Below are 26,062 nucleotides of genomic sequence, written 5' to 3'. Positions count from 1 at the left end.
TCCTTGAGAGCACTTTGATTCAGAGAGTGTCTGTTATTTTTTTTTTCTTCAGTTTTTCAGCAGTTTATGTCCATTCTACGCAATGTCCAGTTACCAGGTTTTGACCTTCGAGTGTCATCCTGTAGGATCCTGCCTGCTCTGCAGTGTCTGGCTACTTCCCAGCATAGTACATAGGCGCTCTCATTTGCCAGGCGTGACTGTAAAATATACAGTACATGACCTCCAGGGTTGATTAATGTTTCCGCAAAACAAGTCATGTGACACAGAAGGCTGACAGCCTATATTACACTATGACTATTTTTGTTACTATTAATGTTAGATTTTTTTCTGAATTACCCATTTTGAAAAAACTATACACAAAACCTCACTTGTAAAACAAATCTGTCCCAGACCTGCTCAAATTGTAATTTAGGGCTGATTGACATTTTGGGGTTTTTTGTTTGTTGTTTTTTTGGCTGACTCATTTTGACACAAATGACATTCCATTTGAATCACCTCATATGATGGAGAACCTTACCAAATACCACTGATACCATGATTGGCCTTAGCAATGAAAATATTTTCTAGTCCTCAAGAAAGGCCTGTCTTCCAAATGGGATACACAGTCACAACCTTTATATTTAACTAATTGGTTCATTTATGCCACAGAGGAGAGCTGCGTGAACATGTGAGAGCACCAGGGCTCCATGTTCCACAATAAGAGAAGAAGAATAGTGAGATTTAGCGCTAAACAGCTTGCATTCAGTGTCCCCGAGTCTGTCCTTGACCAAGCCAGGGCACAACCACAACAAACCACTTAGAAAAGGGAAATTAAATAGAACAACTACAATAGCATGGAGAGAAAGCAGACATGGCAGGGGTTTTCCTCTCTGTCATCCTACAAGGTCAAAACAAAAAACCCTAATCTAGCTCTCTGATCCCTATAACACAGCTTCTTAAAATTTACTTAAGAAAATGAATTCAGCCTATCAACTGACCTGCATTAGCATTGCAATATTGAAGAGATAATAAAAGATAATAAATCATAGCTGTTTACTTGTCTGATTGACTCATGCCCCCTGCTGGTACATTTAAACCACTGACTGACACTCTGGTCTCTTTTTTTAAATCACTGACCCACAAGGTATTACAAATCCATGAAATATACAGGTTTAACATTTGTACAACATGTAAAGACAGAAGGTAATCGATTAAATATAATTATTATTGGTACTTACTACTTATTTGTACTACTCGCCAATAGCAGACACCCGTAGAAGACTCAAGAAGACAATATGTAAGCAAGTTACACTTTCAGAGAACAATTAATTAACTGCTGCGCTGAAGAGAACCTAATCTTGCACAAGTAGCAGACAGCAACCAAGACTAACATATTAGTGCTTCCACAACAGCCTCCATTCATCCTTTTCTCATTTTAGGATGTCCAGCAGATATTGGAAACCTCAATATAATTATAAAGTCCGATCTTTAGGGAAACGTATTGGCACAATAACCAGTGAGCAATAACCAACATCAGTGATGCCAGTTGAAGTTAAAATAATTAAAATTAATTCTTAAACAGCTGAAATTGTTGACTAAAAAATTTGCATAAACAATGCTACCGGCTAAAAGTGGGGGCGCCAACATCTGCCACTCCAGGTGTAGCAGTAAGACTATAAACTTGACCATACGTGACTAATCAAAAAAATGTATAGGATTAAATAGGTGATAGTGTAAAATAACATCCATTTTGAGGTCAATATATGAAGACCTTTGGAACATGAGTGTCAACAAAGAGGTCCTTCAATTAATCTCACAACCTACAAGTACTTGTCTTAGCATACTGTTTCTGCAGTGAGTATAAAAAAATACTGAACTGAAACTGCAACTTTGGAACGTCACTGCCAAAGAAACTTTACCGAAAGACATGACAAGAGTGTTTAAGTTATGTTTCATACCCTGGGAGTTCACAAAGTTGTTTCACCACCATCCATAATTTATTAAATACGTTTTTGCAGCTGTGAGCTGCAACTGCATTTCCTTTGAGCATTGCAGATGCAACATTAATATGCTGCTTACATGTTAAGGCATGTTAATAACGAAACCATTATATTATGCAGCCTACATAACTGTATATTAACAATAACATAAAAATGCATATACTGCCTCGTGACGTTTTTTACTTTTAATAGCTGATGTACATTTAGCCAATAATCCTTCTAACCCCTTCTCACTCCCTATTTGTCAGATATGGCAGCTTGGTCAGAAGCCTTGAGTTTCAAACTATGACGCTGTACTTAATGCTCCGGCATTAGTTTTGCACATGAAGGGCTCAAGTAAGGTCAGAAACTACTTGCAACTTCCACTAGACTTTCAAAATAAAGCTTCTTTATAAAAAGTTCACATATCATGACATATATTGACTTTTGGACTGTTATTAATGTTGTAAACAGTGGTGGTTTGGTCAGGTGTAGGCACAAAAACTACTTTCTTTGGTTTTGGATAAAGTGTTTTGCGTTAAAATAACATTCAGTCAAGTCACTTAAGTATCTAAGGTTAGGTAATTTATGTAAGTTAACTCACTGACGCATCATGAATTAAAAACAATCGGTGTTAACAATTGGTCACACATAGGAAAGTCCTGCATATGCCCCATCTATCCACACCCCAACAGAGACATTTCTTGCTTTTTAACACTACACCAGGGGGGAGCATTCAGAAATGACGCTGTAGGATAACTACAGCGTTAAAGCTAGAGGCACAGGGCCACTGACCAGGCTGCTGCTTTTAGCATGTTAGGAGCAAGCACCGTGCAGAGCTGAGGAACAGCCGGGGAGCTCTGGAGGAGCGAGCCAGGGACAGAGCTGGAACTTCTGAAGGAATAAACACCCAATTCTACTGTAACCCGGAGTTTATTTTTCAAACATTTGGTATTAAAAAGTGGATTGATCTTTGCTCTTGGTTCTCAAACTGTCGGCAGCAGCGAGCTACAGAGGTGCAGTACATGTTGACTGCTGATTTGAAGAAAAATGTACTACTTAATGAATGTACAGAGAGGAGAAGGGAACATGAAGAGAGCCTGGAGGGAAATTACAGACAGAACTGGAGACTTTGGTGAGTGCTGAGTTTAGTCAGATGCTGAACTGAACGCAAATACACAATCTTGGTTTCGAGGAAAAGCAGTCATTTTACCTCGCAGGACATGGCAGTTACCGGTCTACCACCGCCTAGATTAGTTTACACAGGACAGGTAGCTGAGATGAACCCAGTCAATGCGACCTCTCTATACCTGTCAGCGAGCCAATCAGTGTTGCACTGAAACACCAGAGGCCCTGTCGGAGCTTTGCAAGCTGGCGCAATTTTTCTGCTAGTCCTGCATGGTCTGTGGCAAGACTCATTCTGAAGCATCTGGAAGAAGCAGCCTGGGAATTTCAAACTGAAAACATTTTCCACCAGGACATACCTATGGTGCTTCAGCCCACATCCCACCAGCATGGTACCAGGACCACTTCCAGTTTCCACACTGAAGTGGGACCAGTCCAGCACTGGTACCATGCTGGTGGACAGTACTGGACTGGTCCCACTACAGTGTGGAAACTGGAAGTGGTCCTTCACGATATGCTGCAAAGGCACGCACAACTGGGATAACAAGATTCCTGAGCAACAAATTCAACATGATTGAGGAGCGCTCTCAAAATTGCCAGGACGTGTTGTGGCTGTGTCTGGCTGTGTCTGGCTGTAGACCCTCAGCAGCATCCCTCTGTGGAAGCGCTCTGGCTTGACCCCTGGCTCACGTGAGCCAGCTGTTAGCCCCCTGGACCCCCTTGTTTGACCAAATTTGCAATATGAAAACTGCAGTCTGCAACATAAGATCACTTCCTTTCCCTTACTTTTAACATGTCTCACAAATCAAAAACAAACATTGTGACTCAGGCAGGCATATGTTTGAGCCCTCTAGGATTCAAAAATGAATCAGCAATTTTCAAGCAATTATCATTTGTGAAATGGAGCCTGTCCTCATAAAAAAAAAACAACCATATAGGTTGAAAATTAAAGCAGCTTATTGCGACCCATATGAATGTTTGTTGTTAATTATTTCAGCTGCAAAGGAGGAAACGAGGAGAAGGAGTGAAAAGTCTGTATAAGGAGGAGGTTTAGGGTGGATGGTTGGGTTAAACAAGCACAGGAATTTAATTCAGGAGACCACTGTTCATGTCCAGTGTGAAACCAGAATACAACAGTGATTTTTTTTTAATTTACTAACGTAGTGAAATAACAACACATACACAACGTAATGTAAGTTACTTAGAAGAAGTAGTTGCTTTTGTAAAGGAAGTTGCAGAAGTGATTTTAAACCAAACCACAATATTTTCCTAATCCTAACCAAACTGCAACCATAGAACAAAGATCTATGATCAGCATTGAATTGTACTCACCCATAGATACAAGTCACCTAAATACACCTGGGGGTTTTTTTCATCAAGATCCATGCATTATTCACTGAGAATTATCAAAAAGGTTGGAACTCATTAGAAATGAAGAGTGCCCAATCTCACAATGTAAATGAAAGTGAAAAGAAAATTCCTGGATGTTGCCCTGTATTCAGATCTGCACCAAGTGCAGTAGTTAATGAGGCTTATTCTGGGCAGAGACCCATCCTCCATCCAGTTTTCTTTCTTTTCTCAGTAGTTTTCGTGTAATCCTGCTGACAAAACAACCAACCAACAAACAAAACGGACACAGATTTCTTTCTGCACATGTTTATTATATGGAATAATTTAAGAACATTTTTCAGTCACATATTTTACTGTGGCAGAAATGTCACTGTTATTTTGACTTGATGTATTTATCTGAAGCCGTTTACAACCTAAAAATAGCAATTCTTTCATAAATGGGTGCCAAACACAAAGGTACTACGATATTCAGTGAGAAAGTCATTATCAGGGCAGTGAATAACCAAATGAATAACAACACAAAAACCTTATTGTAGAAGTATATGCTGTACAGCATGGGGCACTTGTAAGAGCTGTACAGTATTGATGCACGGGATGGGGGTTGTGTTTGTGTGTGTGTGTGGGGGGGGGGGCTACATAATAAATCACCACCTCTTCTTGCCCTTGACAAGGTTCCTTATTTTGAACAGCCCCTATTCTTGACAGTGCTCTTCTCAGAACTTGGCTTTTGTGTTCAGTTAACAATAGGAAAACACTGTTAGTTAAGGCTAAATTCAATTGCAACCTTGCTCGCTCTTAAATATATCTCCTGTGTGGTAATCCATCACCATTGGCAGCAAACTCTGGAAGGAACCACTTGGTCTGCACAAATTCACATGTGAAACAGTTTCTCTGTGCTTAGTGCTTTGAAACATATTGATTATAAAGGAAATAATAAAACTCATATATAAAACTCAATAATAAAACTCTCAGCTTTATTCAAGAAAAAAGAGCAAATTCAGTTGTTTTTTTTGACACTGTCACTCAGTGTCACTGCTCTGCTGTTTATCAAGGTTCAAGGTGAATTATTTGTGTTAAATCAACACGGGGATGCAAAATGCAATGCAAGTTAGGGGCCCCTTCATACTACACAAACATAGAACATAGAGTGTGTGTGTGTGTGTGTGTGTGTGTGTGTGTGTTATATTTTCTCTCCCTCTATGCTTGACATTATTTGGTTAACGTTACTCCCTCCTTTGGAAATGATTTTGCTTATCTTTTATTTGTTTATTTATGTATTTTTTTCCTCTCAAAGGCGATGGGATGTGGGGCTAGACAGTGCTGACCTGGGAGAGGGTTTTGGCCTGCTCCTGGCTTCTGGCCCTCTGATTGGTGGCGTAATGCGGTTGACATGGTTACCCCCTTCCCTACCTCTTACGATAATATACATATACACACATATACATATACATATACATATATATATATATATATGCATATACACATACATATTTGTCCTCTCCATGTTGGACCACTCACAGACTGTTTAGGAGGGAGCCTGTCTGATGGGGAGGGACTGTCTTTGTCGTGTTTGCCTTTTGTTTATTTATTTATTTATTTATTGCTTTTTGTTTGTTTGTTTGTTTGTTTGTTTTTGTCTTTTTGTTTTTTTCCTCTTTTGTGTATGTATATGTATGAATATGTGTATGTGTGTATATATGTATAAATGTCTATATGTATTTTTTTCTCTCTCCCCCCTCTTGCTATCTCTCTCTTTTCTTCCCACCATATAAATATAAACAACTCGATCACAGAAATAATATAATAATTTATAATATAAAATAGTTTTAAAAATTGGTTTCAAATAAATACATTAAATGGATTACAAAAATCCTGAACGATTAATCACAATAAATGCCAGAGAACTGATCTAATGGCTTGCAATGAAACACTGCACTGTTTGATTCTACATTCTTACAGAGTAGTCTGAGCACTGTGATTAGGTAGACATCCTTTGCAGTCTTTTTTAAAGATTAAATAAGAGAACAAAAGGAAAGGGACTTAGTTCATACTGATCAAAATTAGTTAGGGATATTGGGATATGGGTGCAAATATGTGCATAGATATGCAATAAAAGTCAAATGAAATGTGTTTGGGTATCAAAAAATATTGACAAAACACTAAATAAAAATTGAAATATGCCACATAATAAACAATCAAGTGAAAAACTAAAATATCCCTGACTAATGTTGAGTGGTGTATGTTTCTCCTGTACTGTCTAGTTGTATTCTACTCTGTAATGATTGAATCATTTAATAAGTATACAGTGAGAGGAGCATGAAAAGTACAAACACCTGTAGAATGTAATATAAAGAATAAAGAAATGGCAGAGAAATTCTTATAATGTCAGCTGTTCTAATCTACAAGATCATATATGGATTCATTGAGAGAAGTGCAACAGGCTATTAACAGCTTACGTTAATACAGACAATGTTTAACACACCCTTCTCTCAGCACCTGTCTATATTAATGTTTGCAGTCTGAAATAATTTGCTAGTTTGCACACAACTTACAGTCCAAATATTGCCAGAAACCATGCCAAACACTATCCAAACCCCCTTCAAATAATCCTTGACCCACACTCCCCTCTGAGAATTTGGAGAGAGATCTTAAAAGTTTTTGCATGCATTTCATAACAACTGAATATAAAACGAACTCCTTTTGGTTTCCTTAAATGGCTTTTCCTCACTAGATAATTGCCAGTCTTATCACTATTTATGTTGCACATGAATTTATTACATTATGTGTGTGGTGCTGGGACATTTTATTATCTGGACACCAGATGTTGAAGTGTATGCCAGAATCACATTCATTTTCAAGGCCACAGCAGGCTGGTTGGTAATTAGCTAACATAAAAGAGGCTTTTACAAAACCACAGAAATCAGACTGAATGACGAGCAAACATTGAGAGAAAGGAAATTTTACTTGCACAGTGAATGAAATGCTTGTCTATTCCAGCTGTGGTAAGGGGTCATGTGTTGGTCCAGTTGCCCCCCAGTTATTATTATGTAGTCAGTGAGGACATTCAACAGTACATTCATAGGACATGACATATGTATGTAACATAGTGATAGTATAGTTAAAAGTTAGTAACCATTCCTCTCACACAGCCCATCAGGTCTACTGAGTGCTTGTTTGGTAAGCAGTATGTGGTTGTAGTAGAATTGCATAAGTACCAAAAATTACGTTTCACTTGTTTGCTTTGAAATGTAATCTTGCTCGATGGTTGTTAACAACGAAGAGATGGTGAAAGTAATGTCTAGAAGCATGAACACTTAATTCCTTTTAATTCCACTGTAAAATGAGCACATGCAATGCTTAACACATTGGGTAAGATCAAATTATACTTTTCACCTTAGCACAGTCACTAAAGATCCGCATGACGTAAAAGTGATAACCAGCTCTTATTGTGAATGACCATGTGCATCCCAACCAGATTAGCTTTAACAGAAGGACTTAACTTCAGGGTTAACTCTGGGTTTTCAAATGCTGGCTCACTTATTACCAGGTACATCGCCATAGCAATTAATGGTGCACGCCTAACTTCCTCTGGAGCAGGTTATGTTGGAGATAACAGATCAATGTATATAAAAGCACCATCTTTTGACCTATCAGTTCTCTGGAAAATGGCATCATCATTCATAGAAGATCCCATGGAGATTGGGGTGTGGATCGTCATAGGTGTATTTCCTCCTGTCTTCTTCATTTCGTCATTGTCCTGTTGGCTGTAAGCTATGTAAAAGCCCTTTAATTGTGTTCTTCTAAACAGATATCATTATACAACAGAGACAGATTGAAGCACTAAAGCTTGCACAAATGTTTGACACCACAGGGGTTAGAGCTGAAAGAGTGAGGCTAAAACTGCTATTCACACGCCATAAGAATACTTCAAAACAACATATAAATTTAACGGAAGACACATCTACACAGTCTGTGATTTTTAAAAAAAATAATGTATCAGCTGTCCTTTCTGCATTTGGCAGCTGCAATTGTGTTTTTTCCAGTCGTTGACTTGTACATGTTTTTGATTGGTCCGATGCAGCAAACACCTCGCCTTCATCCATGGCTGGTTGTGGAAACCCTAGGTTGACTTATGGAGTTGATAACCAGCTTTGTGTGACAGCAATTGTTGGGGTTAATGAATCCAGATAATAAAACATACCTTGACGAACTGGCTTTGTAGTACAGGTCTATTCCAAAATGTACACAGACAGTGGGTGTGTTTAAACATTAGCGGTCAGTGAGTATGTGTACATGAAGACCTAAAAACTCTACTAAACATGGCCACTAAATTTACATCACACTAACACTTGGGGCTTGACGGAAACGGACAATATAATCTGAGCTAGAACTACATGTGTGTCATCAGTATATAATTAAACCGGGGCTTCCGGGTGTTGCAACTCACGTTTCTAGCACCTTCAGCCATAATGTTCTTTTATTAAAACTCACTTTTGCATCTTGATCAGTCTATGACTTTTGTGTAGCAAACAAATAATCAGACTTCTAATGGTAAATGGACTTGCATTTCTGTAGCGCTTTTTATAGTCTACTGACCACTCAAAGCGCTTTACAACATTTTCACATTCACCTATTCATACACTGATGGCAGAGGCTGCCACCTGCTCACCAGGAGCAATTTGGGGTATCAGTTCAACATGCAGCCAGGGGATCTAGGGAATCAAACCAGCGACCTTCCAGTTACTGGACAACCCGCTCTACCTCCTAAGCTACAGCCATCCTAAGACGTATAGCATCACGTCATTACAGAGTGCCTCATATTGCCACATATCAGTTGGATTTGAACACACAGCGAAGATGATATTCAGCTGTCAGCTTGCTTAGGTTTTGGCTGTTTATCTTTACTGGGTGTCTATTTGCTGTTGCAAAACTAGACTGGACTGATCATTATCATTTAGCTGAATTTCAAAGATGAATTAAAAAAGTTGATGAGTTGAAATGGAGGGAAACATCTGGTGTTTAACGTTGATATACCTTGAAACATGAATCCGTATGGAAATGCATAGTATTGTGTAAATGTGGAACAGGTTACGAGTTGGAAAGCAGATGTTTTGGACAATGCAAATCTGTTGCAAGATACCTAAATATGTTTTATTCTTATCATTTCAGGCACTGCATCCTGCAGACTTGATGAATAAGAACAACATCCACTGTCAATGCAGGACCCATGCTCTGATTGTATTATAATGTATCAGTCCTTGCAACAAAGGTACTGTATGTTGAAATCTGAAACCTGTTCTACCCTGATGTTTAGTTTAGCATCTCTGGTGCTATGATTCTGTCACTGCCTGACAAAAATATGTGTCTGGTAACAACTGGTTCTCGTTGCTGATTGCTGCCAAAAAAGAAGTCCGGGCTTTCTTTCATATCTTGTTATTACTGTTTCACAAGGTGTTGGATGTCACATTTGCTCTTCTGCTGCATTGTTCTTTTCCCCCCCAAAAAATGCAGAATTAATTGCCTGCCTCCATCAAAAAGCAGATACCAGGCTAGTCTTTTTGGCCAATTTTTTCTGTTCCTATGAGCTGGATCACTGTTGTGTTAGGTTAACTGGTGACAATCACAAAGTCGTCTTATTGGATTTTGGATGGATTATTTGTATGCCTATGTCATGGATTGGTCATTGACATAGAGTGGAAGTAGACATAAAACACATAGGGAGAGAGCCCTTTCAGGAGCACTGAGCAAATAGCAGCAGAGGCATCAGAGAAATGTGAGGGAACAAGGTTATCCCCCTCTGGAAGTGTGTCAGTTGGCGAGGGGAGAGGAATGGCGGGGCTGTTCTCCCGTTATCGGCGTCGAGGTCGCAGTGGGTCAGGGTCAAGGGGAACGAGATGAGAGGGAGAGGGAAGGGAGGAGGGGCAGAGGAGGCGGGGGAGTGTGGAGGGAGGAGGACCACACCTGGTGAAGGCACACTTCAGGAGAATGGCGGAGCGCACGCCAAAGTGGAAGAGTTTAGGCAGAGCTGCACAGCCAGTTCTAGCCTTGACATGTGTCCTGACTGACGTAAATACAGTAGGCCAAAACCAAACTAATGTGTGTTCATACACTGGAGGATGGTGCTTCATCTGCAGAGTAGAATGTTGTGATGAATATCTTAAAGTGGAAACAGACAACTTTTTTCGCCCTAGTGTTTTCCATGTGGTATTATTGTTAGTGCCGCTGCCGATATATATATATATATATATATATATATATATATACAGTATATAGACATTCATATTCATCTATAATGGAGTCAGCCTTCAATTTCCTGGGAGATTTGGTGCCCGGTGGCAGACAAAATTTCAAAGTGAAAAGGAACCAATCTAAACATGATGGTTTCATTTTTCCATATCCATTGCACATTGTGCAATCAAAAAATGTTTTACATAATGATATGTTAAAGCAAAAACACTTCAATTGCCAGTTAAATATTTGATTTAACTGTATAGAAAAACATTGTAAGAATGATGTTCTGTATGGATTCATGATTCAAAAATATAGATTATTATTATTATCATAATACAGCTTCAATCCAACTGGTACAGTACTTCAACATTACATATCAGCTTTACCAAAGGTAAACATAAAGACATTGCATGCACAGACACACTGTGGTGTATTTTCATTATGTAGTACAAAATATTCTTCAAACATCTCAACTGGTTGAACCAGCTCCTTTGGACAACAGTTTTGATGTCATGTTGTTCCATTAGTGAGAGTCAAGTGACGCAGAACATTTCCTTGTGAAACAAGGTCATTAGTTGAAATAGCAAGCAATAGTATTGACACAGTGCTTCTCAGCATACAGAGAAAATGAGTAAACACAAACCATTAGAGTATAAACGTCATTAGAAGCAGCACGTTTTGCTTCTTTGTTACAATGCAGTTATATAGGCTTATCTGACAATGATAATTGATAATCATTGAACACTGATAATCAGCATCCTAAGAGCTTTGCCTTTACAAGCTATGTTGTCGCGAAATCAAACCAGGGAGACAAACATGAATGCTGCAGAAAGGACAAGATAATTTGTTAATTTCTACCTAGAAAAAGTTTGCTTTCTCAATCCAATCATTAACTGGGACTGTCTGTTTTATAACTTTGATATTTCACCGGCTAGTTACCCAACCCATTAGTCTCTCAATGAGTGACACCCAAACCTAACTATGAAGACTACAAATAGAAGACAACCCATAAGGTCTCTGAGAGGGTTGAAATATGAGCCGAACAGGACAAAGGACACTGTAACGAAAACAAAGAGAAGAAGACCCTGCACCATGTGGTGAGAAAGGACAGCAGCAACCTTGCACCACAACGCCAGGTCAGACAAGAGAGACCAAAGCCAGGGATCGTGAGACCAAATGTAATCTTTTGACATTCTAAACCAGGAGTGCAAAGACAGGTTTGGCGAAGTCACCACCAAACAGCGGACTGCTCAGAGAGAAAAGGCAATCGGCAAGCTGGTACAAATGTGATGACACGTCTTACGCCGAAGTGTCTAATAGGTTTGCCAATCCACTAGAGGACAGCATGCAATTGTACATGCATGTAAGAAAGTGCAGTACCAGCAGAGGGCAATAATGACAAGGGCACAGGACAACATATAAAGAGCCAGAGGGGGGAGGTCTGGGTTGATGGGAGGAAAGGTCACAGAACTTTCCCCCAGAAGACCAGGGTTTCAATCCCATGTGAAGCCAATTAAAGTACTAGTTATTTTTAGCCAAACCATGATCTTTTCCTAAACCTACCCAAGTGGTTTTGATGCCTTTCATTTGAAAGTGTAACCAGACGTGCACATTTAAAATTGCTAAAGTGACCATGGAATGACAACATTGTTTTCATGGGTAGGTGAGGCTAAACGTGACAGTGACCAGCAGGTCTATTACACGGTTTGGCACAATACCGGGTTGGTGGGAAGAGGTGAGGCAGAGGCTAGCCAGCTTCTGCAGAGCTGAGCGTACGCAGTTTGTGCAAGCTTGGTGCAGGGACTGGAGGTGATAGACTCCACTACAAGAGGAGAAAGGTGATTACTGCTGAATTAACATGTTGTTAGCTGGTGCTGTAATTTTACCCACTGGTAAGCCTACAATCAGGAAACACCTGGTGTTACTCACAGCTGGAGAATGTGTGATCCTCACAGTATAACTGTAAGTTACAGACTTCTAAAGTGCTGCAGCTAGCAGTCACCGGGACTGAGCTACTTGTTGATGTTCAGTTAATACCTTCAAACAGCAACCTGGCAGCTCACTACACCACAATGTCTTGTTGTCTTTTTCTACACAGAAGATGTGATGGGTGAGCGTGGATGCTTTGAAGTTGTTAAAGGCACCTTTGACTGAAGTGAGCTGAGTAACGGAAAGAAGGTGAAGATGCACAAATTACTTTCACTAATGAGTGATTAGTCTAATAATCAAATTGCATTTCAATTAGAAACATGCAAAGAGCAACTGAGAACATTTTCACTTGTGAAAATGATTGTGATGATGATTTAATGTGAGTGTGCCTTCACTGACTGTTCACCATGTGAAATAACTATAATAATACACTGTGCAAACTGATGTATAAAGACATTTTGAAAAGTAAAGTAAATTATGTTGACCTTCACCTTCCATTGGCTGGTTTGCTAACTTGTACTTTTGGCACCCAACCTGTTCTTAGTCCCAGGTTGTCAAATACCAAAGCTTTGTCACACACACTGGCAGGTTAGGTTTAGGCACCAAAAGTAATTGGTTTGGTTCAGAAAAAGATTGACTTTTGGTTTCACACAGGACACAAACAGTGGTGCTCCTTAGACTATGTTGACTAAGTACTGATGTGAATGAATGGCAGTTGCTTCTAGTGTCTAATATTACATTGGACTGAGATAAAAGCTGATGTGTCTCAGATAGACAGTATGAGACACCGAGGAGTGTGACAAAACGTTGGTATTTGATAACCTGGGAATGTGGATGGGCTGCAACAGTGCATTGATTTCTGATGTTTGCATTTCTATTACATCCATCATTGTGATCAAAGCAGTGGTCAAAATGTAGGTTTGAGGTCTTATCACTGTGTATGAAACATCTATGCGTTTCATCAAAGAGACAGAGGATGTTGAACTTTAGGTACAGATAACATAACTCCAGTGGTTGGCGTCTGTGAAGGGCAGCGTCAGATGCTTTGTGCCAAGGTGAGACCAAAAACACATCAGGCAAATAAACACCCTTCACACTGATAATCGCGTGCCTGTTCTGCCATCTCCCAGCAGATAGTGAGGCTCAGGCCGTGCACTCTTATATAATCATGGATAAAATCCACCCCCTCCCCAGCCCCAGCCCGTCAGTGATGTTGTTGTGCCCAGGGGGATCCGCAGCCTTGACTGACTCTGATCTGATTAGAGGCTAGTTGGGGGGATGCAAGGGTTAGGACGCCTGTCAAAAGCCACTCGGTCGGCCTTGAGCAGATAAAGTGATGCCTCCTGGACCTCCGGCACGCTGCACTCATGATGCAATCAGCAGCCCCACTGTCAGCCATCACTCACTGACATGATAATTGTGAGTGTGTGTAGGTTGACTGTGTTTAGGCTTAGGCTGATATATAATTTTAGCAATGCACAGGGTATTATATTAAAGTTTATTTAAAAAAAATATATATATATATATATATATATATTTTTTTTTTTTTACTGGTGATCCATTTCCTGCGTTTAATCTAAGTTGTTTTTTCTCCTCTGATAATGACTTTAGAACTGGTGGAAAAGAAAATTTTGCCATGATAATCTTTCTAAGTTTCTTACTGTTTTTTCCCATCTGTGAAAACATGAAATAAAAAAATTGCATGCATAAAACCCATACATTTTTTTCACTCAGTTTCACACATGAAAAAACAATTCTCCTGAAAAAAAAGAAAAAACGAATTAACTGTTTTAAACATGAATTGGGAAAAACGTATTTGCCATGTATTTTGATGTTTTTTTTGTTCCCAACAGGCTCATTACTTGGTATCGATGCTTACAGCTTTCTCAAAAGCTTGAAAACATTAACATTTAGACTGAATTCATATCAAATCAGGCGGTGTGGTGAAAACACAGGTTTTCCCATTCATTTTAATGAGAGTATTCTGTTTTGGCTGCGGCGAAAAAGTTGAAACAGACTCAACTTTCGGAGAAACGCAGCCTGCGTCAGGTTGCGGTGGCCAGTCACGTAAGCTGGTGATCCGACTGGCAGCATGAATGACTGAAACCACTGTGCATTGTAACGTTGGGGTTCATGTGTATTCACTCAGCTTGGTTTTGTACGCCAGTTTAAAACACATCTGAGGGTGCTGACGATCACTGTAGGACCGGCATGCCTAAGCTACTGTGGCAGAGACATGACTGCAGATCATAAGCAAAGTAGAACCTGTCAGTAACGAGGCATGTTATTTAGGATGGCTAAATGCTATGGAGGGAACACATGGACATTTCTCTCTGTAGTGTGATGTTTCACTTGTGATCACTAAGTTCGGTCTTGTCCCCAACTTTAAAACACACATCTGCCTCATCCTGGCTGTGTACTGTTATATTTAACCCGTCAATGAGGACAAATGATCACTAGTAGGACCAGCATGCTAAGTAGCACAACAACATAGCAGCTTCACCTTTCAGCAAACTGATCAGTGGGGTTCCCAACATGTCACACACACGGACCATGGAGTGACACTAACCACCACCTAACGATCATGTTCTTATCTTTTAATCTAACAACTATTTATTCGATTAGTCTATTAATCTGGCTCATGGCTAAATACTTGATTAAAATAACTATTAATATTACAATATTTTATTATACCATCTAAACACCATTAACTGATGAACTGTTTCGAGAAAGACGTCACCTGATTGGCTGTTGTTGTAGCTAATCGTTGATGATGATGGTGTATCTTGAGTCATCAATGCATCCAGAATGTTGTGTGCAGTCACTGTACGCAGCTGGTGTTGGTCAAGAAATAGCTCCATAGCTCTATAGCACGTGTGTAAGCAGCTAGTAACAGAAGTTTAAATCACTCACCACAGTAATGAAGTGATATCTGTGTGTGTAGTGAACAGTTTCCCGGCATGTGTATTGATGTTATCATTAAAAACATTTCAAATAAATAATCAAATCTGAAAGCAAAGACAGTGATATTTAGTGAATGCTTTTAATCTTACATGCCAGTGTCGGTGAAGGAAGCTTTGATAAATCTTAGCCTTGATCCTGGACTGTGAGTGAAAACTATCTGATACACTGCGTCTTTACTTTCATTTAAAACAGCCTGTTCTTTCACTAATTGTAGATATTTGTACTGCATGTTTGTGTGGGTGATATGATCATCCCTCTATAGACGTGCCATTTGTAAGTTTATAACTTTTTTGTGGCACTTAACCTACAGAGGATATCTCTGGAGTTTGCTCCTGTCACAGCTCCTAAAAACTGGATTACAATGTTTGCTGTGATAAGTTTCTCCCCTCACCTCCTATTTATTTCTCATGTATGATTATAAGTTATTCATATTTGGTAGGCTATTCATATTTTCAGGCCTGTGTGGCAGAAACTGAACAAGCTGTGAACTTAACAAAACCAACTGGAAATGATCTGCCTCCAGAGCATCTCCATCATACAACATTTGTCGCCTAAACTTAATATAAAGTGAGATTTGATTGTCCTCTCCCAAATATGATTTAAAATTGAACCCATCAATGACTAACAACTATATTTAGAAGCTTGAATGGAATTAGTTATATCCATTTTTCTCCCCATGAAAAGACCAAATATATATTAGTCACTAACACTTTCACAAAGGTTTTGACTTTTTTGTCTGTGCCACAAAATCATAGGTTCCTAATGAAGCTGTAAATCTTTAAAAATGGATCACAAATATGTAGTTTAGCATTTTAAAAAGTTTCAGTAATTTCCTAATACAGCTGTAACACACACTACTCAGAAAGAAGGTAATAGTGCGTTTGTTAGGAACTATTTTTAGAATTGATTCACATTTACCATAATGAAGGAACATGTCATTAATGTGTGAACAATGTTGCTCTATGGCACAGAGGAAGAAGTTGTATCATTATCAGGTCATCAATACAAGGTTCCCTTCAGCGTCTGTATGAGATGGTCTTTTAACGAACTCCAATGTAAACCCAGCCACAGCATTATCAGACGCGGAGGGAACTAGGGAAACATACTTGAAGTCACTTACTTAACATACGTTAATAACGTAGTGGAGTAGTGGATGGTCATACACAGGACTGGTACTGCAGAGACCAGTGTTTGCTTATCAAGTTTGACAAGGAGTGAAGAGTGATTTGTCTTGCTACAAAAGTAAGTTAATGACTTTAAATGACGTGATTTGTGTTACATCAGTTAAGTGACTGAATGTAGTTATTCTAACCCAAAGTATTATTTTTTCCTAACCAAGTAGTTTGGAGTCTAAACCTAACAAAACCACAACACGTTAACAACGTTATATAACAATCCAAAAGTAATAACATGTCATAATATGTATTTGTCAGTGGACTTGAGTTTTTAGAAAGTCTAACTGTACGTTGCATGTTAATGCTAACTTGACCTTGGAGCCATCTGCATGCAAAACTTATTCTAGAAGAGTAGGTAAAGCGCCTTAAGGCCACTGACCAAGCTGCTGTATTTGATGTATTGGAATAAGATATATGTTTGAGTGATGTATTTTTTTCTCCATAAAATACCCCATGAAAATAATTGAATTTCATATGATAAAAGTAAAACCAGATACAAAAAACTAAAATGTGATGCTTAAATGTAAAGCGTTGTCATATCAGGGACTCCTGCATGTCATTTAGAGAAAACTATTTTGAGCGATATCTGATATGCTTATTGTTTTCCAAATGAAATGTGTCAATCATTATTAACATCAGCCAAGCCATTGTACTGTATTTACTAGTAATCGCTTCTCAGGATTTCCCAATCAAGCTCAAAATTATTATTAAAAATGTCTTTATGTTGCCATGACTTACCATAAATGAGTTGATTTGGCATGTTTTAACAGAACACTGCTCAACAAGCTGAAACACACTTTTTGTGTTTATTTTAATAACTCACTGTGAAAAACACATTGGAGTGTGCTGAGCAACAGGTCAGGGACAAACACATCCCACACAGCATTAAGCTCTGTACCCTCTGCCTAGTTATCCCTCTGTAAGGCCCAGTATCACTGAATAGGCTATCATCACATCAGTTTCTATCATCACTTTACCTCTATATAGAAGAGTCAGAGATGGACTGAAAAAATTGAGGACAGCCAATGTACTTGCATAACGTTCACATTTATTTGGTTTCAAGTCCTAACACATTCTAAACATGCTTTTAACACGTAACGGATCACATTCTTCACAGGTAGTTAAAGTAACAAGAGCAGACAAGAGATTTTGGAAGATAAAAACATAAAGGCGTTTCAATTGTCTGTTCAAAGGTGATGAGTGTGTAAATCTATTTCTTCCCTGAGATATGTCGAGATTCTTCTACTCTTTTACTTCCACCAAACTCTTCTCATCTTGTGCTCCTGTACAACAGGGTTCTAACAGTGGCGAGGGAGTCTCGAACAGAAAGATGAGATCTGGAGCTTTTTAACTCCTAACATTAGTTGCTGCAAATTATTAAAAGCTCTCACTATAACCCTGTGCTCCAGATCTCATCTTTCTTACAGTGTTACGGTACTAAGGTTAGACACATATGCTGGTTTGCCTTTATTGACCTTTCATAGGAAACTACTGCTCCTTCATGAGCTGGATAAAATGGATGTTTGCATGATTTAAACGTTAAATGGATGTTTAAAGTGACCATTTTGGGTAAAACCAACTGTTAGTTCTGGTTTTCACTTCCAAATAAGTTGGTTAAACTGTTCATCCCGAGTTCACAGCAATTATGTCACACTGAGTAAAATGTATCATTAGTTACAGGCAGGAAAAGTATGCAAATGATGACTAAGGCTAAAGGCAGAACTGTTTCCCTATTGTAGGAGTCATGACGCAGGTGGCTTCTATTCTAAAGACATATGGGTCCAACCTCAGTGATAACACTGCAGTAGTTTGTCTGTGGTTGAGTGAGCTGTGGCATGTAAACACAAGGAGATGTCATTCTGACCACAATTTCCTTACGCAATTGATAATCGATCACAAGCTGCATTGACAGAGTCGGATATGATAGCAGTCCCATTGTCACCACTCCATGTTACCTTGAAGTATTACCAATGAACTACAATCATGGAACGCAATGGAACAAAGACACTGGCATATCATGATGTGGTGAGTATAGTGTACACAGCAAACAGCCATTCACAAGATAACAAGACGTACTCGGAAAAGGTTAACACAGAAAAATAAAGCACTGGTTAACTGCAGCAAGAATGGATCACGTGAATGCTTAATCACTATGCTGACATTGATATTGACATTCTTTCATCTTTGGTATTGTAGTCACGATAACAGGGCAGAAGTGAAATGAAAGATGACGCTAATTTAACACGAAATACAGCAAAAAGAGGAGGAAGAGGATCCCTGAAACGAGAAATTAAGAGTGTCTGGTGTGTAGCATGCTTTCCAGCCGGAGGTCAGAAACAATAAAAGCTGCTGACAGCAGGCGAGTGTGAGGTAGAGAGGATCATGAGGCAACAAGTTTACACATAAAAAAAAAAAAAAGAAGAGGAAGAAAACAGGTATCAGCCCTTGTTATAAATCTGAGAGGTCATTGAGGGAAATAAGAGAAACAAAACAACAGAACATTGGTGCAATGAAACCAATAAATAAGACAAAAATCACCTATTTGAAAGTAAGCAACATGATGACAAATAAAGAGGTAGTTTCAGTACAGAAATTGCAAATGACATATCCCTTGTCTGCAAAAAAAAATTACAAATACAGAAAATATAAAGAACACTTCTTAGCATGTGTATAAAAATATGACAGTTCAGATGTCAGCAGTAGCAGCAAGGTAGCTGAGGGGAGTTTTTAGTTATTGTTGATGAGCTGAGGTGGGTATTGATATCATTTGCTGCTACATTAAAAGGAAAAGTCCCCCTTCAGATCCTCTACCACCGTCAGATCTCAGCAGTCTGTGATGTTCAGTGCATTCCTGGAGTTACTTTGAGATGAAGTGAGTTTGTGGTAGGCCTTCCTGAACCTCTCTCTTCTACTTCTGCTAAGGTTAGAAGTATTTTCCAGACAGACATCAGTGCAAAATGGCAGCTTTAGAGGAATGCCCTTGCTCTTTACATTCTGACACTAACACTTGACAGCGCATAGAAATGTAGATTTTTTTTTGGGGGGGGGGGGGGGGAGGGGGGGGGGGGGGGGGTGTCACACAATGAAACTTAATTGTAGCTGTTTCTCAGCGGTGGTAAAGAATTTTGGGGGGATTTTTCATTCATAGATGCATCACATCACTCAGACTTTTGTTAAATAAAAGTACATATCCCTGAGATTATGTGGTTTAAAAGGTCAGTTCACCAAAATTGAAAAAACAAAACAACACACCCCACATTTTCTCACTTGCCGTACTCAGCTATGCAGACAATTATGCTGATTTTATCTGCTGAGATTATGATGGTGAATTCCATTCACCTCCCTTGTGTTGATCTGAAAAAATCTGAAAAAATGAAAAACAAAACTCAAAACTATCTGAATGGCTATGTATCAGTAAAGGTAAGTGAGAAAATATTGTATGTCTTTTGCCATTTAGGTGAAATTGCCCTTTAACCTCTGAAGACTGTGTGATGATTGATGCACATTTTTGGATATGGAGAGAGACGATATTCTTCACACACCTATCTTAGCTGCTCTGAGAGTCCTGGTGGTAGAAAATGAGTGTAATTTCATTCAAGTTTGGAACCACAGATGGCTCCAAAATATCACATTTGCACTGTAAAACGATTCAAAATAATATGTAAAAGGCTCCAAGATGTCAGTACTGTCCATATAAAACGTGGCTGACATCTCCTGAGTAATACTTTGTTTTCATTAACCACTGTGGACAAGGGGTATGAGTTATTAATCATGCCCAAAAAAGGTCAAGAATTCATTCAACGTTTATAAAATGACAGTGGTTGTCTTCACTCCCAAAAAAAAAAAAAAGACAATGAATATGTGAAAAACAACAATAACCCAAAACATTCACAATAACTACAAAGGTACATGAAAATTTATAAAAATCAAAAGAGGAAAAGAGACTAACTGGAACATCTGAAAGAGGGACACTGCATTGGACTGTTGGTGTTGTTAAGGCTGCACACAGAGAGGTGGATGGTAACAGGAGAGAGAAGCTGTGACATTTTGATGATGCCTCTCACTCCGTCCATCACTAATGCCAAGAGAAAAATCCACCCTGCATGTCTCACCATCAAACTACACCCACTTTCGCTGAATTAAGGGGGGAGGGGTGGGGTGGGGACCTTGGCGGAAAGAAAGTGGAAAAGAAAAACACTTTTCTACAGAGGACCTACAATGTCCTGGAATCTACATCTACTAATATTACAAGTACATCAGTGTGGTCACTGAGGAACTCCTGAATGCAATACATAACACTCACTTTACCCTGTTTAGATCCAGGTCGGCAGGGACCTGAGAGAGAGGAACACACTGGGTGGGCAGTGGCCGCGTTCAAGGGTCAAGGTCTCCGAACCTCACCGTTGTGTGCAAAAAAGAGAGTCGTTGCGAGGACTGCATTTTGTCTGCATTTCAAATTGTTCGTACATCATGAAATGGCTGAAACTTGAAGGAATCCAAGAAGACACTTCAAGTGGTCTGACATGATCATCTCATACTTCAAAAATAAAGACCATTTTCTATGGCTTCTTTTAAACAATGTGCATATCTGTCAAAGAGGGTATGCAAGCCGGAGGTAAGTCACCTAAATTCTCTAAACCTAGCCTCGATCCATTGAGACATGGGCCAGATCAATCACACTGAATCCACTGCTAGCCAGGTTAAAGTGATAATCTGCCGACTGTGTGTGAGCCAGTTGATAAAAGAAGGTTCTTTGTTGGTCTTTGGGCCAACTTTACCCAGTAAAACACTGAGGACCACACCTGATCTGGATCAGGTCCAACTAAAACTGCTAATGGTCTTGGGTCTGTGCAAAATTGTGATTGGACCTGACAAGACCTGAAAACAGTTCCTGTAAAACTGATATAAACTGGTCACAATGGAACTGCTGAATGGACCAACTGGTTTCAATGTGGATAAGCGAACAGAAGCTAGCACTCCAGCACCAGCTCCAAATGAACTGGAGGCCACAAACACTGAGTGTTAAAGGTGAAAAAAATGATTCTTGAGAAAGACAGTTGATTGATGAGTCTCATTCCCAATATTGATGCTTTTGGGTTGGTAGGTCAGGCTGGCCACTGACTGAAAGCGTCAGTTTTTGACATTATGAGAATGAGATTCAACAATCAACCAGCTTACATATTGCACTTTTAAGCACTTTTTCTCAACTTGGCTTCATTCGGCTCATGTTCAGACCTGGATCCAGTTGTCGTCAATTCCATTTTGATTCTGGTATATCACTTTGGTAACACTTTATAATAACCATCATTAATTAAAAGTATCATCAAGTATCATTTAATTTAACTTTCATTAACAGTTATTTCACTGTTAAACAATGAAATGCTTTATAAACCATTTATTAAGCAACTGTTTATTGCACATTTGCAACTGATGTTTATAATACTTTGTAAACAGTTCATAAATAATGTGTAGCTCATCTTGTAAACATTATCTGGATGGCCATTATAAAGTTGCAACTGATGTTTATAAAGATTTACATTTGCTTAATAAATGGTTTATAAAGTATTCCATTGGTCACAGTCCAATAACTATTAACTAAAGCTTAATTAACTATACATTTACCCTTTGTAATGATGGTCATTATAAAGCTTGTATTTCTTTGATCGATGAAGATATACCGCATCGCTGTTCAAAACATCAAGTGTTGTGTTTCTGATTTTGAGTTTGTTCTGAATAAATGGAAGAATGCAAGATTTCACACAGACTACCTCTTTAACCAAACAGCCGTAACATGGACCTTGAATTTAGGTGACAGTGTGTTGAAAGGCTACAATGCATCAAGTTCCTGGCACTAAAGGCAGCAGTGCCCAAAAAACTAACCATCAGATGAGAAGCAGAGGGAAAAACAAAGACTGAGGGTCACATCTGCTCTGTGCATACATGTGTGCACCAGAATGTGCACGTTTAGCAGCTTTTCGAATGAAATCCGGCAACATACTCATCTGTCCAGCAGAGGGTTCTCCCTCTGACACAGATTGATTCATTTCTTATCCTGATCCTTCATTGATAAGAAATCTTTTTTTGTGGAGCTATCAGCTTCCTACCCATCAATGGGTGTTTGAGAAAAGCATTGCATAACACTTTGGTCAAAAAAGAAAAACATTAACACTAAAATCATCAAACCTAGCTATCCTCCCCTTTCCCTGCAATAAAGCCTTACATCCCCAGTCTATGATTGTAAAAAATACCCGTATGCTCCTTTTTCAATGAAGATCCCACAGATCCAACAGTCACCTTAACTCATGGAATGTTACATTGACAAGACCGCCTCCCATAAGCAGAATGTCTGAGAGTCCATGCAGATAAAGTAGCTCAGTTTTGCTAATTAATTTAGCATTTTCAGTGCAATAAAACACTGTTTTTCAATCTTTGATTCATGCAGCTCCTTGGAACATTCAGTCTCTGATTGAGGTGCCAAAAGCATCCACAGGGATTTGGTTTTAGACTGGGCAACTCGTCATTTAACAGCAAGAAAAGGTACCTGAAAATAGCAACAACATCTTCCTGAGGTAGTCTCAAAACACTCGTCAAGTGTCTATCCGCCCTCGTCTGAATAAAATAAACTCTTTTAAAGTCTAGCTCTAACAATAGCAACACTGACACATTGAGCAAACTGGATACACACTTGTAAACTCCAAAGACCAATGCATCTATGAGCATTTGTTTTGTACAGAAGCATGTGCACAGTGTAAATCAGCATACATTCAGCTCTGTCGTGTAATAAATATATAAAGAAAAAAGTTACAAAAACAAACTAGCTGCTTGTCACATTCACAAGAGGGGAGACCAGTCCCTTGACTCGGGGGGGTCGGGGGTGGGGGGTCTAGTTTCCGGAGGAGGTGGTCACACAGGGCGACTGGCCGGTCCTGTAGCTGGTTAGGCTGGATTTGCAGGAGTGCAAGACTGCTTTGAACAAGAGAGGGAGCTGCTCCAGAGGGACATTCACAAGCTTCCCTGCAAACAAACACAACATGCAGCACTTTAGCCTCAGCATTAGCTTAGCTTAGCTTCTCTTTATTGGACATTTTCTATTATACTATTTCCATTAGTGTTCATGTTGTGAGTCATATCATACACACAACACTGCTGCTTTCAGAAATACTGTTCTCATTGAGCTGCTGGAAGGGTTCACTGTGAAACCAGTGCAGGAAGTGTCTGTTTACAGTTTTACAGTAACTCAACACTCAAAAAAACTGCAGACTCGAGGAAATGAAATGTATTAGTGAGTGGGAACTGCTTCCTTTAAAACTGGTAAACTCAGAGCAGCAGAATGATGAGGACGACATGACTCTGAAGTTGAACTAATGGAATTAGTGCTGTGGAAATGTTATACTGAATTTATCAAGTTAACAAGTAAACATGGTGGAAGTTTGTAACAATTCGTAAGATACGGCCACAATTCAAAGTAAGCTGTGGGCCCATTAGCTGAAGAAGCCTGCACAGCAACCTCAGAGGACTTGGCGAGTCCCTGAGGTCACATCATTCTGTGAACTGAAGATTTATTTTGGCCAAACCAAAGGTGGTTGTAGAAAGATGAACCAGCACTGTTTTGGTGAGTTTTCTTTAGTTTATTTCAAGTTTGAATAAAATGTGTTTAATGATGAGACATCTCTGTCCACAGTACACAGACGTCTTAGACAGGACATCAACACTGTTGTTTCTTCACACTCTGTTGATAATGTTAGGTCACTTTTGAATGTTCAGAACTTAAATTCTGGCCATATCTTACAACTGAGCAGCTCGGAGAAGGAAGTGTGGAAGATATACTTACATAACAAATAATAAGAAAAATAAATTGCATCTATACTCTTCAATAAAGGCCTTGTTCTCTTGCAGATGTGACAAATGAAGGCCATTATTCTAGAGTTTATGGTTGACACAATTCTTTCAGTTTGTTTCATTGTCACTGGCTGACTGACGGAGACACTTTTTCGGTAAAGTAACATTACATGAGCATTATTACTAGTATTTGAAGCAAGAATACATTTCCAGCATCTAAAAGCAGCAGAATTCATTTCACCACACAACAGACAAATGTTGGATTTCACCAAAAATATAGTGTCCATTGCACTACTCAGTACTTAGAGGCCTTACCTGCAATGCAGCGGATCTCCGGGAGACACATCATGATCTCAGGGAAGCGTTTGGGCTGGTGCGGGTACTTGTATTCAGTGTAGTCCTGACACACATACCAGTAGCGCTTGTTCAACTGCTCAAGCTGGGAGGTGTTGGACAGTCCTCTGATATCTGCAGCAATACAAGTAAAAAGACAGAGTCATGTGGTGAATACAGGAAGGGTCGGGAACAGCTTGGACTTAGTAATAATAGCAGAAGTTGTGTTGTTACCTTGGTTGAGGAAGTTGATAGCTTTCATACAGGCATACTCCTCGTTACTGATCTTCAACTGGTGAAACTTGCGAAACAGATATATCAACCTCTCCATCACCTCCATGCCATCCTCACTGAAGCTGAGGAATCAGACACAGACCTTTTAATCACACTGGAAAAAAGTTTTGGTATATAACATATAATGCATAATGATATAATAAATGATGTCTCTAGAGTTAGACAGTTTGAGTAGGTTTACTGCCCACATGTTCCCATTATATCCACTGTGATGAAATAGAAAAGCACTTCAAAAAATATATTAAATCCCTAAAGCCCCATTATCTTAAGATTCTATGCTTCAGTGAACAAGGCAAAAAGTAGGGAGGGAATACGTCAGATCTACTCATAGTCTTTAACAAACGTCTTACTGATCCCACAGGTTTTTAAAAGAAAGATTCACAAAGTTTAATTCCACTCATCAGACCTTAATTCCCTGTCTCTCTGGCTCTCACACTCCCAATCTCTCTCGCACACTTCAGCGCTGCCACAGTAAATCAGATATGCACTCCTAAACTACAGGCAAATTGACCAGAGCAACAGAACGGCACCGTATATTAGGAGAATGTGTGTCATGAGGTCAGATAACTCTGCTCTGATTTACACAGAGCCAAACCCCCACACATCCTTTTCTCTCTAGAAAGGGACATGCATGTAATTCACTTGCCAGACGGTGCTAGCCACAGCTCTGTCCTGAGGAGTCCTCCCATTCACAGACCACTGCACTGGCCCTCATCCAACAACAACACTTTCCCCTCTGTCATAGGGGAAAATATCAAACCCTTTTGGAGATACTGAACTGATGAGTTGAATGTCTCGCTTTTGAGGACTGTTGTTGCAATCGGGAACATTTAATTCCTGATATCACTGAATTCTTAGTGAAAT

General features: G+C 39.3%; 1 protein-coding gene across 2 annotated transcripts in view; it reads right to left on the bottom strand.

The window, feature by feature from the left end:
• Positions 1-17,760: 17,760 nt before the first annotated feature.
• Positions 17,761-26,062, bottom strand: part of nr6a1a (nuclear receptor subfamily 6, group A, member 1a) — a 92,195-nt gene continuing 83,893 nt past the window's right edge. For both annotated transcript variants that reach the window (XM_084359854.1, XM_084359855.1), the window contains 3 exons: positions 25,139-25,260; positions 24,887-25,039; positions 17,761-23,746 (listed from right to left, as the gene is read on the bottom strand). In XM_084359854.1, the coding sequence (XP_084215980.1) occupies positions 23,616-23,746; positions 24,887-25,039; positions 25,139-25,260 (406 nt within the window). In that variant the 3' untranslated portion in view covers positions 17,761-23,615. The remainder of the gene's footprint in view (positions 23,747-24,886; positions 25,040-25,138; positions 25,261-26,062) is intronic.

The sequence above is a fragment of the Pagrus pagrus genome (genome assembly GCF_965226575.1).
Source record: "Pagrus pagrus genome assembly, chromosome: 8".
Classification (NCBI taxonomy): Eukaryota; Metazoa; Chordata; class Actinopteri; order Spariformes; family Sparidae; genus Pagrus; species Pagrus pagrus.
Note: the sequence above shows the minus strand (reverse complement) of the source record. Positions and strands in the feature narration are given on the sequence as shown.